At 43.5% G+C, this 16,030-nt stretch overlaps 1 protein-coding gene across 1 annotated transcript in view; it reads right to left on the reverse strand.

The window, feature by feature from the left end:
- CD109 (CD109 molecule) overlaps positions 1-14,725 on the reverse strand; it is an 86,658-nt gene extending 71,933 nt beyond the window's left edge. Inside the window, exons 1-2 of the mRNA XM_050894440.1 lie at positions 14,649-14,725; positions 14,131-14,291 (exon numbers count right to left, since the gene is read on the reverse strand). Of these exons, the coding sequence (XP_050750397.1) occupies positions 14,131-14,291; positions 14,649-14,725 (238 nt within the window). The remainder of the gene's footprint in view (positions 1-14,130; positions 14,292-14,648) is intronic.
- Between the last annotated feature and the right edge of the window lie 1,305 nt (positions 14,726-16,030).

Genomic DNA, 16,030 nt, shown 5'->3' on the forward strand with positions numbered 1-16,030 from the left:
GGCACACAGGGCTACAGGACAACCGCCAGCTACAGGAGAGGAATTACACAGTCCTGCAGAGTACCCAATTTGTAGGCAATGTAAACCCCTCTGAACTCGCCAATATATTTATTCCCAACATCTACCCAAACAACTCCATGCCCAAGCAATTGCATTAAAAGAGACATCATTTTAGCTAAAGGAAACTTATGTCTTCCTAACTCAGGAGAGACGGAGTGACTTTTTAGGAAGAATTTTTTTTAAGGGATCATGATATTTCACTGGTAAAGAGGCTGGATGTAGGGTAACTAGTAACATCAGACATGGTATAAAGTTACCTCCTGAAATTTCTCTCAGTTGTATACTAAAAGCCTAACCCTTCTCTAGTTCCCATTCCTCTGTGAAATAAGGCTGTGCTAAAGCTGGGTTTTGTACGACCACAACCCACGACACTGTGTCACCAGAAAAAAAAACCCCTTTGTCACCGCTGATAATCTGTTATTAACAAGGAACAGGAAATTAGTTTTATTTACCACACGCTTCTGAGTGGATATGCACATCATAAGTATTGCTACACTAGCTTTAATCTATCCAACACAGCTAATTACAGCAACGGCTATAGCAGTGACTTCAGTACGCTGGGAGACACCAAGCACAAATCTGATATTCATACCATAGCCCACACCATGGGGTTTCTATTTCCATCTTTACCCACACCAATGCAAACACACTAGTACACATGCACCGCAAGGGCAGAGCACCGAAGGGGACTGCTACACATCGCCCTGCACAGCATCTAACAGCTTTCAAAGCAACCTTTCACATAACAGGGCAGGTACTTTGAAGCTTTCTCATCAAGGCAGTGCCTGCTTGCCTCCACCTATTTTGAGAACAACTAGCATGCAAAAGACAGAAATCTTAAGGTAGAAATACTGGGTTTCTTCCATGCTCCCAGGCCTGGAAGACCTAACATCAGGTTTGAGCCAGATACACAGCAGTGATGCAGAGGGGGAAGCAGTTGGGGAGGAGGGAGATTTAAATCACAGTCACTTCTCCTTTGTGCAACTCGGAAAGCATTTACCTTCTGAGGCGGTGTTAGGGAGCTACAGCCTCCCTGGCTGCCTTGATAAAGCCCAGAGCGCCGTCTCATTCCCAGCCAGTGAAAATTGCAAGAGAGGCTCCGGGGCATGAGGTAATCTTCCAATTCATGTCACTACGTAATTATTTTGTTAGGAACTGAGCAGCCTGGGCAGATCCGAAACTCTTTGGCGTTGCAGTGAATTTCCCTGTCATGCAAGATTTTTCCCATGTTCTCAGAGACTACCAAGCTGCAATCAATTCCCTGGAGCTCCGCTTAGCTACGCCCAGGCATGGCTTTGGATGCGCTCAAGCGAGAGCCATAGGCAAAGTATTTCCCTTATGCCAATGCTGAATTGCTGAAATTCGCCACATTTTTCTGTCCACTTGATGAATTAAAGTTATATTTAATCATATAGCAATCTCAGGTTTATAAGGAGTTAACCACGGTCCAACAGCTAGCATGTGGCACTGCTCTGCTGGAAGCTCTGCCATCATGCAGCTGGACACTTTTACCCACGTGCAGTGTGTAACACTTCCACATGATTTACACATGACATCAGTCGAGTCCACTGTCCCCAAAAACGGCAACAGCTGTCATCCTCCTTCGGCACATCCCTGCAAGGGATCCCTTCAGTTATTAAATACAGCTCCCAACGATTACAGGGAACTAACTCCAAGCAGTAGAAGTAGGTTTAGAAAGGAACCCAGAACAGCTATACTACCTGCACCAAGCATCGCAGACCACAAAACCCTTCCTCCTGACTTGTCGTGTCTGCTCTCCACAGCAGCGGACTAACCGGCACGACTGCAACAGGCCATGGAGGGGAAAGACCAGGCAAGAGCACGGGTCCCTGCTACCGCAAGGGATTAGTTAAAGAAAACTCCCAGCTGGGAGCCATGCCCTAGCTGCAGGGGGAGGCAGGAAAAATTCAGTGGACTGTTCCAGACTAATCTTGAGGAAAATTAAAAAACAAACAACAAAAAAAATCCCCATGGAAGTCACATGATCCTTCAAAAAAAAAATCCTTCCTCGTCACTCGCAAAATCATTTCTCTCACAGAATTCCTGAAGCTTGTACTGTATTCATTCAATAAATACTGCATTGAGGAAATACATGGAAATACTGTGGAAACAAACACCACATTGTCCTGCCTCCTTTTCCTCAGAGTCCTTGGCATTTAGGACAGTCCAGCAGAAGAGGAACCAAAGGCAGCATGGTAGTGACATGTCACCAGTATAGACGGCAGTGGGAAATTAAGTCATCTTTTTAACGTACCTTGCCACCATGCCATTATTTGTAGGTCTAATAGTATTGTTATCAGCAAAGCAAATAGGAAAAAATTCTACAGAGTCAAATACATGCATATTTTTTTAGACATATGGAGCGCTGCACAAACAATGGCATCTTACGTTCTTCCCATTGCATGGGCCTGACCCAAAACCAGAAACTTATGCTACCCCTTCTTGAGCTGACACCACCAGCACTAGGACAAGACGTAAATGTTTCAGCTTCCACTCCCCAAAAAGGACAGAGGTTCCAGAAAAATGACTGTATGACTTGGCACAGCAAACTAGAGCTTGTGCCAATATAAATCAGTACAGCAGCACTTCAGTCTCTAATTAATTTACACAAACTCAAGTCTTGACTCCATATTGTAGCTCATGTGGCAGGTATCACTACAAACAGACTCTCTCACTTAACCTTTTCTACCTACATCCTCATTCCTTCTTAGTCCTGTGTGAGAACGGAAAAATATAACTGGAATCACTTCAGATTGATTTACTGAAATGATGCCACGTCTTTCTTCTGGCAGCTGTGTTCACATATCCATGCTTAGGAAATGTTTACAGAAAAGCATTTTCTTTGCAGTGGTAAATGGAATTTTTTCTACTGCACAGCCTATTTCAAAAACTCACATCAGAGAACTAAAAAATAATGTTCTTCAATGTCCTTCCAGATTTTTCTTTCTATCCAAAATATCTACTATTTTTGTGTTTTTAAAAAAAAAAAAAAAAAGGAAGTATAAATACAAAGGCCTAAACTGTCCAGGGAGTGAAAAATATTTTTTCTTCATAAAAGAAGGCCTGCAAATCTGTCAAGTTCATGGTTTTCTTTAAATGTGTTATACTCCTCACCTATTATCCTAAAATTAGCACCCAAATTAGCACTGGTTAGTTACGCAAGTAGCCTAAAATACATAGTGTGAGCCACTGCTGTTAAGTTATGGCTAAATTTGGGCCAGACGATAAAAAGAGGGGCAATACAGCACCCAAACGCATGCACTAGGGATTGCTAGTGGACATCAGCATACGGGCTGACATCCAAAGCTAAATGAAGCCAACAGGCCTGTAGCAAAGGGATATATACTTGCTCCACAAAGCCTCCTAAACCCTTCCTGCCTGCCAGCACTACATACATATCCCTCCACAGCCACTCATTACCTTACTCCCATTTTCTACCACCCCTTATACTTCTCAGTCTTTTTTGCAATTTTGGAGGCTAGAAGCACTCAGAAATTATAACGGGAGAGAGAGAGGCAGGGAAGCAGCGCTGCCTATGGAAAAAGGCGTAAAGGGACAGGAGCAATAATCTGAACTGGATCAGAATTTATCACCTCAGGGTCTGGTCAAGAGACAGGGCACTGCAGCTCTGGAGAACAGGAGAAAGGCAACATGCACAGACATCTTTGCAATTAAAGCCACGTTTTACCAAACCCTGCAGTCGCTAGCAAGTACTAGCTTCAGTCTGCAATGCAGAGTGTAGGGATATTTTCCTGACAACCAGGACAATTCATGACAAAAAAACCTTCTCCAGCTAAATCCAACAGTTTTTCCCCAATCTGCTTTTACTCCACTATCAGAAGAGTGGTGGAAACCCAACTATAGAAAGCACAACGAGAAACACTCATGGCCAGGACAGAATAGATACAGATTTACCAGAAGGTATGAAGAGAAGAGGTGCTGTCCTTCCTCTGCTCTGCCCCCTCAACATGGCATTCCCTGTGTCTTTCTGCTTCACATGGCAAAGGAGTCATGGTACCTCCCTGCTTGTCCCTTTTACCAGTTCAGCCCTTCTTCTCTCACCAGCACTGTTAGATCCAGCCCTGAGGAAAACCACCATCTCCCACCCCCTCTAGACAGACAGCCAGACACTGCCAATGCTGGGCGACCCTTCCCTTGCCCTGCCGCATCCACGATCCCTTCCACAAGCAAGCACCAAGTTTCCTGCAGACTGGCCCTTCTAATTTCTTTTTAGACTTAGGTCATAATTCAGACATTTAATTCTCCACTCAGTCTTCTAAAGTAAAACAACCAACTCTGTGGATTATGCTATTATTACCACTTTCAGCTGAGTGGTCAGAGAGCAGCCAGCTGCAAGAACACAATACTTAAAACGCTCTGTGGTTTATCATCTGAGACACTGCATGCTGGGTAGGAAAACAAAACGGCTTCATATTTCTAAAACTAAATCACCTTTTTAATCAGAGACCTTCTGACGGCTATCCAGCAGCTACCATCCCAGATGCTTAAACACAAGTATAGGCTCTTTTCAATTTTTTCCAGAGACCAGCCTCTAAGAGCCACCCATGGACTTTTTGTCATGCGCATGACATTATCACTGCCTACCATATCCAAACAACTATATTTGCATGAATTATAAATTTACTACTATTGGCAAGACAAGTTTTGAATGCTACAGAGAAAACTTTCTTGACATCAGATCCAGTCTATGAAACTACGCAGACAATTCAGAATAATCTCAGACTTAAGCCTTTTACACAACTAAATGGGAAATTCATTTCATTCACTTAGTCCTCCTTTGGTGACTATACACAAACGCACAAACTCACAGGCATCTGCACATCCTGCTTTCAAGGCACTATTGGCCATCATTATTATCCATTCTGATACCCATGAAATAAACACAGACAAAGCCACTATTAGTGCAATTTAAAGCAGCTGCAGTTTTTATTCCCACTTAAAACATAGGGAAATCATACTAGGACAAAATGCAGCTAAGCCTGTCTATGCCAGAGATTTGGCGGTATTAATACCACCCTCGTTGCATCAATTGCTGCAACTGGAGCAAAATTCCAAAGTCAAGTCACCGCTCAAACTCATTCACTGCAAATAAAACATTCAGGAACTATTTAAGTTTCCTCTTAGAGGGAGTGAAAGAAGGTTTGTTTTCATATTGGTTTTCTTCCATTTTCTGGAATGCATTCAGAGTCTGTGGTGACAAAGCCACATAACTTTTCTGAGATCACAAAATTATTTAGAAATATAAAAATATTACCGGAGACTTCCTTCATTGGTAAATAAAGGCAATATAAATCCCTAACCACGCAAAATAAGCATCTGGACCTCACAGCTGCACCTCCAGGAAGCTGGAGAAGTTGGGGAGAAGGGGTCTGTCACTCTGGCCACGTTTTCTACGCACGTACTTATTTGGACTGCAGTGAATCTAGGTTAACCAGCATCATCTCTTGCCATGTGCTATTCAACCTCTGCAGATAGGATCTCAACTCTGCCTTCACAAACAGGTAATCAGAGATAGCAGAGCATGGGAACCAGCAATGCTGTCAGTGCAGATAGTCGTAAGAGTCTCATGAAAAGAGAAGTCACCTGTGTATGACTGGAGACCCATGAATTTCCCAACTGCTTCCTGCCTCTGCAGGTACTTCTTTAATCCTCAACACTTCTAGCTTGGATCTCTTTCTAATTAGACACCACTAAGGACATCACCCTAGATCCATCTGGAGATCCACTGTTAGCTCCCACTCCTTTCTCTTTAAAGCTACCTTTTATGTACCTGAAGGGTAATAACCAGGTGCATAGCGCATTTCTCCTGACACTTCACCCCAATTCCTCCCATCTCTCCTCAAATGCTTTCCAGAATGTAGAAGAGACTCCCAGGGTCAAACCAAAAGTCTGTTTAGACCAAGGTCCCGTCTCCAGCAATGGTCAAGGACAGACATTTGAACAGCGTAAAAACAGAACAAGTACACAGTGACCCTTCCTTGGGTACTCTTCCTAGCCTATGCAATCTGAGGCTTGGGGCTTGAAAAGCCAAACTTAGTGTCTTTATACTGGACCAGCCCTTGATGGACTTTTGTCTCATGAATTTGTGCAATCACATTTTCCATCCACAACAGCTGGGATACAGAGTTCCACAATTTATTTCCACCTCATGTGAAGGCCCAACTTCTTCTGTCTGGTTTGAACTTGTTTCCTGAGAGATCTCCAATCTTTCCCTCTGCTCTACCTGGAATTTCTCCAGTTGGTTCACAGCCTCCACGAGGAGTGCCCCAAATGAGGCACAGCATTCCCCAGGATGCCTAATTAGAGCTGTGAAGATTACTAGAATACTTTCTCATAGCTTACAGAAAATATTTCTGTGTATACATTTGAGTACAGCATTTGCCTTCTTTTTTGAGCACCGTAGTATTACTTACAAGCTTTCACCTTGTCCTGGTTTCAGCTAGGATAGAGTTAATTTTCTTCTTAGGAGCTGGTGCAGTGCTGTGTTTTGGATTTAGTGTGAGAATACTGTTGCTAATATGCTGATGTTTTAGTTGTTGCTAAGTAGCGCCTATCTTAAGTCAAGGATTTTTCAGTTTCCCATGCTCTGCCAGCAAGCAGGTGTGCAAGAAGCTGGGAGGGAGCATAGCCAGGGCAGCTGACCCGAACTAGCCAAAGGGGTATTCAATACCATAGAACATCATGCCCAGTATATAAACTGGGGTGAGCTGGGCGGGAAGAGCAGATCGCTGCTTGGGCATCAGTCAGCGGGTGGTGAGCAATTGCATTGTGCATCACTTGTCTTTTCTTGGGTTTTATTTCTTTTTTTTTTTGTTATATTCCTTTTCATTACAATTATTTTTATTATATTATTATTATTATTCTTAGTAGTATATTTTATTTTACTTTAGTTATTAAACTGTTCTTACCTCAACCCAAGAGTTTTACTTTTTTTTCCTCCTCCCCACCCCACTGGGAGGGGGAAGTGGCTGTGTGCTGCTTAGTTGCTGGCTGGGGTTAAACCACCACACACCTTTTGGTACCTTTAAACCATCACCACCACCACCCCCCCACCCACCCTTTTCTGCAAGACTGCTGCCTTACCTTGTTCCCATCCAGTAAACACACGCTCTTTTATTCCTCAACAAGAGCAGGACTATGCAGTTGCCCTAGTGAATCACACTCCAGTTTTTCCCCTAATCATTTCCTGTATTCCCAAAATGAGTTCAAAATCTAATCCTTCCTCCCAGCATCTTTGCCACCCCTTCACTAATCTAATAAACATTCTCCCTTTTTCATCCATGTCAGTCATACTGAACAATACAGTTTCAGGGCAACCCATTTCCAGTTTGAGAGTGAACCACTTAGATCTACTTTGTGAATATTATTTTCCATCCAGCCACAAATGTATTTAATAAGAGTTCCATGCTGTCCCCACTTCCCCAGCTGGCTTGTCAGAGTGCCATGCCAGACTATCAAAAGCCTTACTAAAGTCAAAATATAACAATATCCCGCTTCTTCTCCACCTACAACCCCTGCCAGTCCATGGTGGACCACATTTTACTTGCAGGTTTTCAATCTTCCAGAACCTCTCTCTTCACTCATGCTCTCAAAACTTCACTAGCAGTTTTAAAATTATTTCAATCAATTCTCTAAATATTCTACAGGCAATTTTATCACGCCTAAACATCTACTTTACCAAAGTACTCTTTAACTTGTTGCTCCCCTTTTGTTGCCTTAATTCTTAACCCTTTTCCATGGCTGTTAGTTGATCCTGTTAGTGAAGGCTGAACACTTACTGCCTCTCAGCATCACTGACAAATGCCCTTCTCATCAGAGTGATTAGCAAGCCACATCCTTTGCTAGCTTTCTTGCTACCAATATGATATTTTAAAATCCTGCCTTCTTACCCTTCACATTCTTTCCTACTCATGGTTTGGCCTTTCCAGTTTTGTCCTTTCTTACCCATGCTACTCCTTCAAGCTCAACCTTTGTAATCTGATCTCATTTTCAGTTTATACACACGGTTTTCCTTTTTTCTGTTGTTTTTTTGGTCAGTCATAAGATCATGTTTAGTTACTTTATTTCCTATCCTTCTGCTGTGTTAGGGTAATGTGTACTTATCCCTTTAATATGAATCCCTCAAGAGCTTTCTCCCTTGGCTTCCCTTCCTTCTTGTTTCTGACAGCATCTTACCTCCCAATTCCTGTCTATTGGCATCACTTCCCCCCCCCCGCACAAATTCACAGACTTTTTCTCTCTCCTCCCTTTCCTAAAAGCTGTAAAGCCCCTCCAGTTCACAGTAGCAACAGGGAACCCCACACTGGTGCACGTAATATTCCCTCCTCTGTAAGAGTTGCCCCACTGCCACCATTTCTGCTATGAGTGTATTATTCCACCCTTCTCAAGGTACTGTGAAACAGCCTGTAGCACTCGATCTGCCACACTCTCCTTGGCTGCATATCGGTGAAGAACATGGTGACCAGAATGACCTCGCGTACAGACACGTAAGCCTTGAGCCACAAAAGGACTCTTTCTCTCAAATCTCAAACAGCATCCAATCAGTAAGATAAAGCTCAAGTACTAGATGGGATTGCTACTTCCATTTTTCTGCAAACTACTTAATGGGCCTGTTAGCAGGATGGATTCAACAACAGGCACAGAAATCTGTTTTTTTTCTTATGTGTACTCCAGTAATATGAAAGCCCATAACAGAGCGCCCTCTTCTCTGCTAGCTCCCTTGTCTCTGGATCCAGCCCCAACACCTCCTTCCCCAAAACCTTTCCTTCATTCTGATTTTGCATAGGTTATCTGCATGTGCTGACTATTTAACAAGTTATTTTTCATGAGACACAGTTACACATACGTTTGGAGGTGGAGGTTATGGATGCAAAATCATGGGACTCCTGCTCTCTTGCTGTTTGGCTTTTTAGGCACTGATGCAGAATTAGGCAGAAAGGAGCTCTTCCACTAAACTCCCAGAAAAACCCTTTACCCCACAGATTTTCAGCATAGATTTTGTGGTCATCAATGAGTCAGTCACTTTATTCTGAAATAAGGTACAGAGGCAACTCAAGGTTAACAAAAGGGACTGGCATACTTAGGCCATTCATTCCCATTTAGCTGTTACTTTACAACTTACTATTCCTAGTGTTTTCCACTGTTTCACATACAACGCGGTCCGAACCATATTATTAAGTATGCAAAACATGCCTTCTGGTAAAAGCAGATTTTTCCATTGTCTATATGTAAGATCACTACGTGTCTGAGCTTGACAGACGTTCTCACAAACTCTATCATGTTTCGTAAATCCTAGCTGAGTATTTACCATGCTCTAGTTCAGTAACCTCTGTTAACAAGTACATTTACTCCTCTCTAGGAGTACAGAAAAGCAGTGCAAATTAATTAACATGTACAAGTAAATTGCAGGGAACCCAAACTACCCATGCTATTGTAAACCAGATGATTCAGTTCACAAAGTAGTTCTCACTCACTGTGCCTTAAATTATGTTGTTTAAATACCAGAAGCTCTAACTAAATCTTATTCTTAAGAATTAAAAATGTTCACACAGTCAGGTAAATGATGACACCTCATTACACATGAAAGCTTTTCTTAAAACTAGTTTGTTTTTTCAACTTACATGCTACTTACTCTTTCCAAATCATTCTAGCACCAACAAGGAAAACACACTTTTCAGAAGCTCTCGCAATTAAGGTATAAGGTTTGTCATACACTAACACACACTGCAATGTCTGGGTAGCAAACCCTGTAAGACAACATTTCTTGCCAATTCAAACTACATCTTTATTGATCAATGACTGGATAAATATGCATGGCAAGAGTCATCCTTCACTGTAATCACTGAAAATCAAGCCTTTCATGCATAAAATTTAACTTGCCTGTCTGTTATTCCCATCTTTTGTTGTTGTTGTTGGTTTTGACCCAGAAAACCCAACAGCTCAAATTCCACATAAGCCATTGTTATCTTCTGCAGTCGTTTTCAATCAGGGTGAGGATCTGTCTGAGACTGCATCTCCACAGAAAATGTGTCAAGGCTTGATATGATGCACAGAAACAGCTTTAGTTAGTGCTTTGTGTTTTTCTGGAGTCCTCTGCAGACAATGGAAACCTATTCTCTCCTGGTGACGCACTGACTTTTTTTTTTGGTTGTGCTTGTTCACACAAAGTTTACCTGTAGCAGCAACATCCTGCTTGCAGACATTCAGTTGGTCTGTTTTCACTACATTTAATCTAATTAACTTAATTTCTGTACCAAAGCATTGGTCTTAAACAATCTCCCTTGCTACAGTACATTTGGATTCTGGAATATTGAGCCAAGCTCAAAATATCAGCACTTCTTCAAATGAGTGTGCATGCACACTTTCTCCCTCACTCCAAAGAATACAAACTAGCCACTTATTAATACAGATACTTCTTTTCCCTTTGTTATACGAAAAGCACGATAAAGATGTGAACCAACCTCCACTGCTAAAGCCTTTCTCTAATGGACAATTTCCCAAGAATGACTCAGATATCAAAATTCCACTTCCAGTAACATTAAAACAGTGAATGTTTTATCAACCATCAGAGGGCAAGCACTCTATTTCTTACATAAAGCAAGAGTTATATTATATAAAGAAAAAATAACTGTGCCTCTAATTGAACAAGATCCTTTTACGGAGCTAACTCAGAAATTTAGACCAGTACATGTACCATACTGAGCTGCTGCTGGAGAACCAGAGCGCATCCTTAACTTTAAGCAACTGCAGATGCACTTCGCCAGACAGGTATGTAATAGCTGTTACACTTAGGTACTTGGCTGCACTCAGCCTGCAAGATTAAACAGCACTAATAAAAATGGTGTCCTCAGCCTGTCCTCTGTCCCCAGCATCCAATTCCCAACTCTGTGCCCACCTCAGTTCCATCAGCACAAATGTTTGCACACCAAACCAGGGAACCTGTCTGCCTAAAAATATTCAACAAAATAAAAACTTTATTTTTCAGTCAGATCAGTTTCTCAAAGCAGTTAATCCCCTGCTTTTGCTGTCACCATGCAAGGAAAAATACAGAGCACAATTGAGCCAGCTTAGACAACAGTGCCACTGAATTTGCAGCCCAACCAAGGTAGGCAATCAGTTCCAGCTTTCTGGATATTCAGCACAGTCAACAACTTCAGCTACACTCTGCCTCCCTAATACTTATTTTGCATAGACATATGGCAATAAAAGCCATCAAACTCATATACACCACAGGAACAGCGATACCACCATATTATCCACTCTGTGTAACCTAATGGGCCCAAGTAACAGATAAAGCAACATTTTCTGAGCACTAACATATGCAGCATTATGTCATTTAAAGGAGATTTTGTGCGCCTGGAGATATATTTGGGTTTTTTTCCTTCAACTGCAACAGCTGGCCTAATAAAACCTCCCCCAGTCTTCCTTCAGTCACATTCTTAGACTAACACAGCTACAACAATATCGGTACATATTTTATCTTAAGGTTGTTCTGTTCTTCAGTGAAGAATTCAAAGCTTTAGAATCTTATTCTGACAAACCACTTTCTCTCTGACAAACTGCTTTCTCTCTGAGTAACTCTATTGACATCTGATCCCCTCCTGTAGCACCTTTGGATACACACCTTCAACACTACATCCTCTGTTACAGGGCAGTTCCCTTGCTTCTGGCCCATAATAGTTTTGCTTACATATTTGTTCACAGAGAACAAATGACTAACAAATTATATAACTTGACTTTAAAGAATGGATGGCCACACACTAAATTTTAAGATTTTTGCAAGAGGAAATACAATGCATGCTCAGCACCTTTTTTTTTTTCCTGTTCCATTTATCAAGTAAAAAAGCATGGAAAATTCAAATATATATTTAAAAGACAGGCAAAAGATTAAAAATTAACAATAAATCCATGCACTTCAAGTAATGCACTATAGCATTTCTCCTTTTTCCTCACTGTATCCAGTCTGATACAGTGTCATACCTGCTCCTGATCACCCACCATTCCCTCTGACTTCAGCAACTCCCAGTGTCAAGCATCGTTCTGTGTGCTGTGCTGTGCAGATAGAGATATCCACATATTTTCACATGCTTGGAATTACCAGTTGCTTGTCTGCTTTTTAATGTTGAAAAGGACAACAACAGACAGGTTGAAACTCATGCAAGGCTCAATGAACTTGATGTTAAGCAGAACAGAAGCAGGAAATAAAAGCCAGTATAGTTAGAGGAAGAAAAGAAGACAGTTTTTCTTTTAAAAACAATGAATCAGTTGGTTTGAGTTTGTTTTGGTTTTGGTTTTGTATCAAAATACTGCCAGGAAAGGCTTGAAGAGGAATTGTGAACTTAAAAAGGCAAGCTTACTACTAATAGCATAATAAATACATCAAAGTTATTTTCTCCACAGAATAAGAATGTTCCTTTATCCACTGCTGAATTCTCCGCTATGTCTAGTCCAACAGGCTTGGTCTGTACTTCTGAATAAGCAAAATCTAAATATGGCATGCACTGTGTTACGGAGACTTAAGATTAAGGACTGTAGGCATGACAGTCTGTTTTACTTGCATGCAGATTTCAGGTGCTAGCAAATCCATCCTCCTAAAGTAATTGCCTTAGGCATACATCACCACAACTATTAGTGTTAGATCTGGACACTAACAGATCAGGTGTATAAATCTGATTTAAATCAGGAATGAACACTGCAATTATTTTTTTTTTTAATTAGCCATAACACTACAGGAAATTTGCCTCAGGTTTATGCTTTTACACTGGCTGCTGGAGGACATATACCTGACAACAATATAAAATTAGAGTGGATAGACAATACCCAACCTGAAGTAAAACCTGCCAATGCATAGTTCTGGAAAACTTTTTCAGAGTATTTGAAATAGCAAGAAGAGTTTTGATCAGATATGCTTTTCTGCATCATGGGCCATGAATTTTTTGGTCTGGTCAAATGCACTCCATCACACTCAAAGCCTCAGTTTTCTCTACAGGTTGTGAAGAGAGGTGGGCTTTCATGAAGGCTTTGAAATGAAGCTGTGATGCTTCCAATTAAAGCACCTACATTAACTATGAGACATTAATAGAAAAATTAGTTGACACCAACAAGAATAAAGTGCATTATAGCAGGGTAGATTTTTCTAGGACCTCATACTGCACCCAGACTCTCTACTTTTGACAAAAAAGGAAGCTAGAGTTTGGGTGTCATTTATATTGACTCATACTAAGAGCAGTTTGAAAGCTGGATTATCCAGACAAAATATTTTCTTTCTCATGAGGGCAAATCTCAGGTAGGACATCTCTATGCTTCTGTTCCCAGCTGGCCTTTATGAAAAGTAGTGACCAGGATATCTCAGTTCTCCAACTACTCAGAACTGCCACCACATGCTCTACTGCTGCCCAGAGGGCATACATTAAATCAGCCTGCTCTAAGATTTACTTACCTTCAATCCCCAACCTGTCCCACGATTCAGTTCTTGATCCTTAAAAATTTCTGTTTCTGCAAATGTACAGAGCTTCCAAGTAACAGTGTCCGACATGGTCATCTCCACTTTCGTATTGTCCTCATGTCCTCTCTTTCTTAGGGCACGAGAAGCAGCCAGCTCCAGATGCTGTATCACCTTATTTGTTCCACCCTTACCATTATCCCACTTGCTTTCACCTTGCACCTTAACAACAAGCCTACCCGTGAGCACCTCTTCCTCTCCTTCTTCTTCAGTGGCCCCCCTACATTGACCAGAGTACTTCCTGGCTCCTCAGAAACCCCATAGCTGTCACACTTCACTACTATCTGATTATTTTCAGAGTTAACAATGAGTTAGCACACCCATGCAACCACTTGCTATCCAGCTCAGTCACCCACCTGCACACAGAGCCAGCAGAGTACAAGATTATTTTCCCATATGTGACCTCTACTTGGTAAAATAAAGTTCCTATTTTAGTACCATTTAGAAGCTGTGATATTTTGGGAGCAACAAAATATTTGTGGGAGAAGGCAAATCTAAATCCTTCCAGGCCAACTCCATTCTCTTACCTGGCTCAAAGACCATTTCCCTGCTCAAGATGGTCTCGTTATCTCTGATCACTTCTCCCCTTACGGTAACCTGTGCTGGGCTGTCCGGCAGTAAAGCTACCCCAACAGTCACGTTTGCTCCGGGCCTGATGTTCCAAGGAACTGCCACCAGGAACGTAGGTCTGCAAAATCCAAACGGGCAGAGGGAGAAAGGGCAGGGAGTGAAATACAATCCCCAAAAAAGTAACAGCGTCCACATAATAACGTACGGTACATGTTGCAAAGCCCTTCTGTTGCACTCCGCTGCGGGGGCTGGAGGTGATGCTCACTCGCCAGGCGCTACCGAGCGCACCCAGGGTCTGCAGGACGGGGAGAAGGCAGCACTGCTCTGCCCGCTTTCCGGACAGGCTGCCAGGCGGGCGCCGGGGAGCCCCCGAGGAAGCGCCCCGCGGCCCCGCGCAGCCTGCGCGCCGGGCGGGGAGGGGAGGCGCGGCGCCCCGCGCACCCGCCCGCCCCCGGCCCACCCGGCCCCCACGTACCCGGCCGCCGCGGAGCTGCAGAGGAGGAGGAGGAGAAGAAGGAGGAGGAGGCGGACAGCACCGCAGGTCCGCGCCATGGCGCTCCGTGCGCGCTGCCCCGCGACCGCGTTGCCCGCAGCCCGGTGGGTCCGCCGCTGTGCGCAGGGCCGGGGCCGGGGCCGGGGCCGGGGCCGGGCGGGAGGCGCCTTGGCGGGCGGAGGAGGGAAGGGAGAGGCCGCCGCTGCCCCAGCGCCAGGAACGCTCCGCCGGCGGCAGCCGCATGAGCACCCGCGGGGGCGTTCCCGAGGCCGGCCCGGGGGAGAGCGGGGGGGGGGGCACCCAAGCAGCGAGATGTACACATATACACATCTATATCCACGGGTGCATTTCTGCTCCCCGCAGCCCTCGCACCCCACATCTTCGGGCAGATGCAGCTGGGGAGCGGGTGGGATTCTCAGACGAACACAACATCCTACAAAATAAACACCGAGAGTAATGTTTTCTGCCTGCAGCACCGAGCAGAGCGGCAGTCTGTTGTCGGGAACTGCCCGTTTATCGATAACGCTTTGCATTGCGGAGACACGGAGAGACGTGGAGAGCCCGCCGGGGCGCGCTGGCATGGGGCTCAGGCTTGGAGCCGAGTCGGGAATGGTTCTGGGTCTGAACAGGGAGCACGATGCTGGCAGAAATTCAAGGAGCCTCGTAGCTACTTAAACGTGAACCGATTGGTAATGTAGCTCTGGCTGGACTGTCCTCTGTGCCCAATACCTGCAAAATAAGGTCATGTCTGCATACGGATCTTAACCCACTTTCAGAGTCCAAAAAATGCACTGAAGCAGCTTGGGTGAGATACTGCTCCTTTAGCATGTTTATTGTAACTGTGTAGACTAGACACATCTAATGATGTTTTGATTCATCTGAATTCTTTCATCCCTGTACAAGTCTACTACATTTAGAACTTCCACTCAGTTCTTGAAGTCTGCCTCTTCACAAGTGCTGGGCTGGCATCCTCTGCATTGTGTTACGCAGACAAAATACAGTCAGTTATAGCCCTGAATAGAAGCATCATGCTTTGTTCTTATGAAAATCAGATATGAACAGTAAATGTACATAAACATTGTGCTCTAACAGTATCCCAGGCAGTCATGCAGTCTTTTCACATCTTTTAAATTTGCTTTTGTAAGTTTTCATACGTCTGCTGATTCTTTTTGGAGTGCCAGTCTGTAGTGACAGGAGAGAGGGTGCCATCTCTGTAGCCTAGGGAAGGGGTGATATTACAGCAACCACAGCTGATGCCTGGAAGGTCAGTCTTGGCAGCTCTTCACCTGCAAAAGGTGCATGATGAGGCAAAGTTTGGGAGATGTTTGCTGTTGTTATTTGTAAGTCCTTAACTTGTTGCTTGT

The sequence above is a fragment of the Gymnogyps californianus genome, chromosome 3 (assembly GCF_018139145.2).
Source record: "Gymnogyps californianus isolate 813 chromosome 3, ASM1813914v2, whole genome shotgun sequence".
Classification (NCBI taxonomy): Eukaryota; Metazoa; Chordata; class Aves; order Accipitriformes; family Cathartidae; genus Gymnogyps; species Gymnogyps californianus.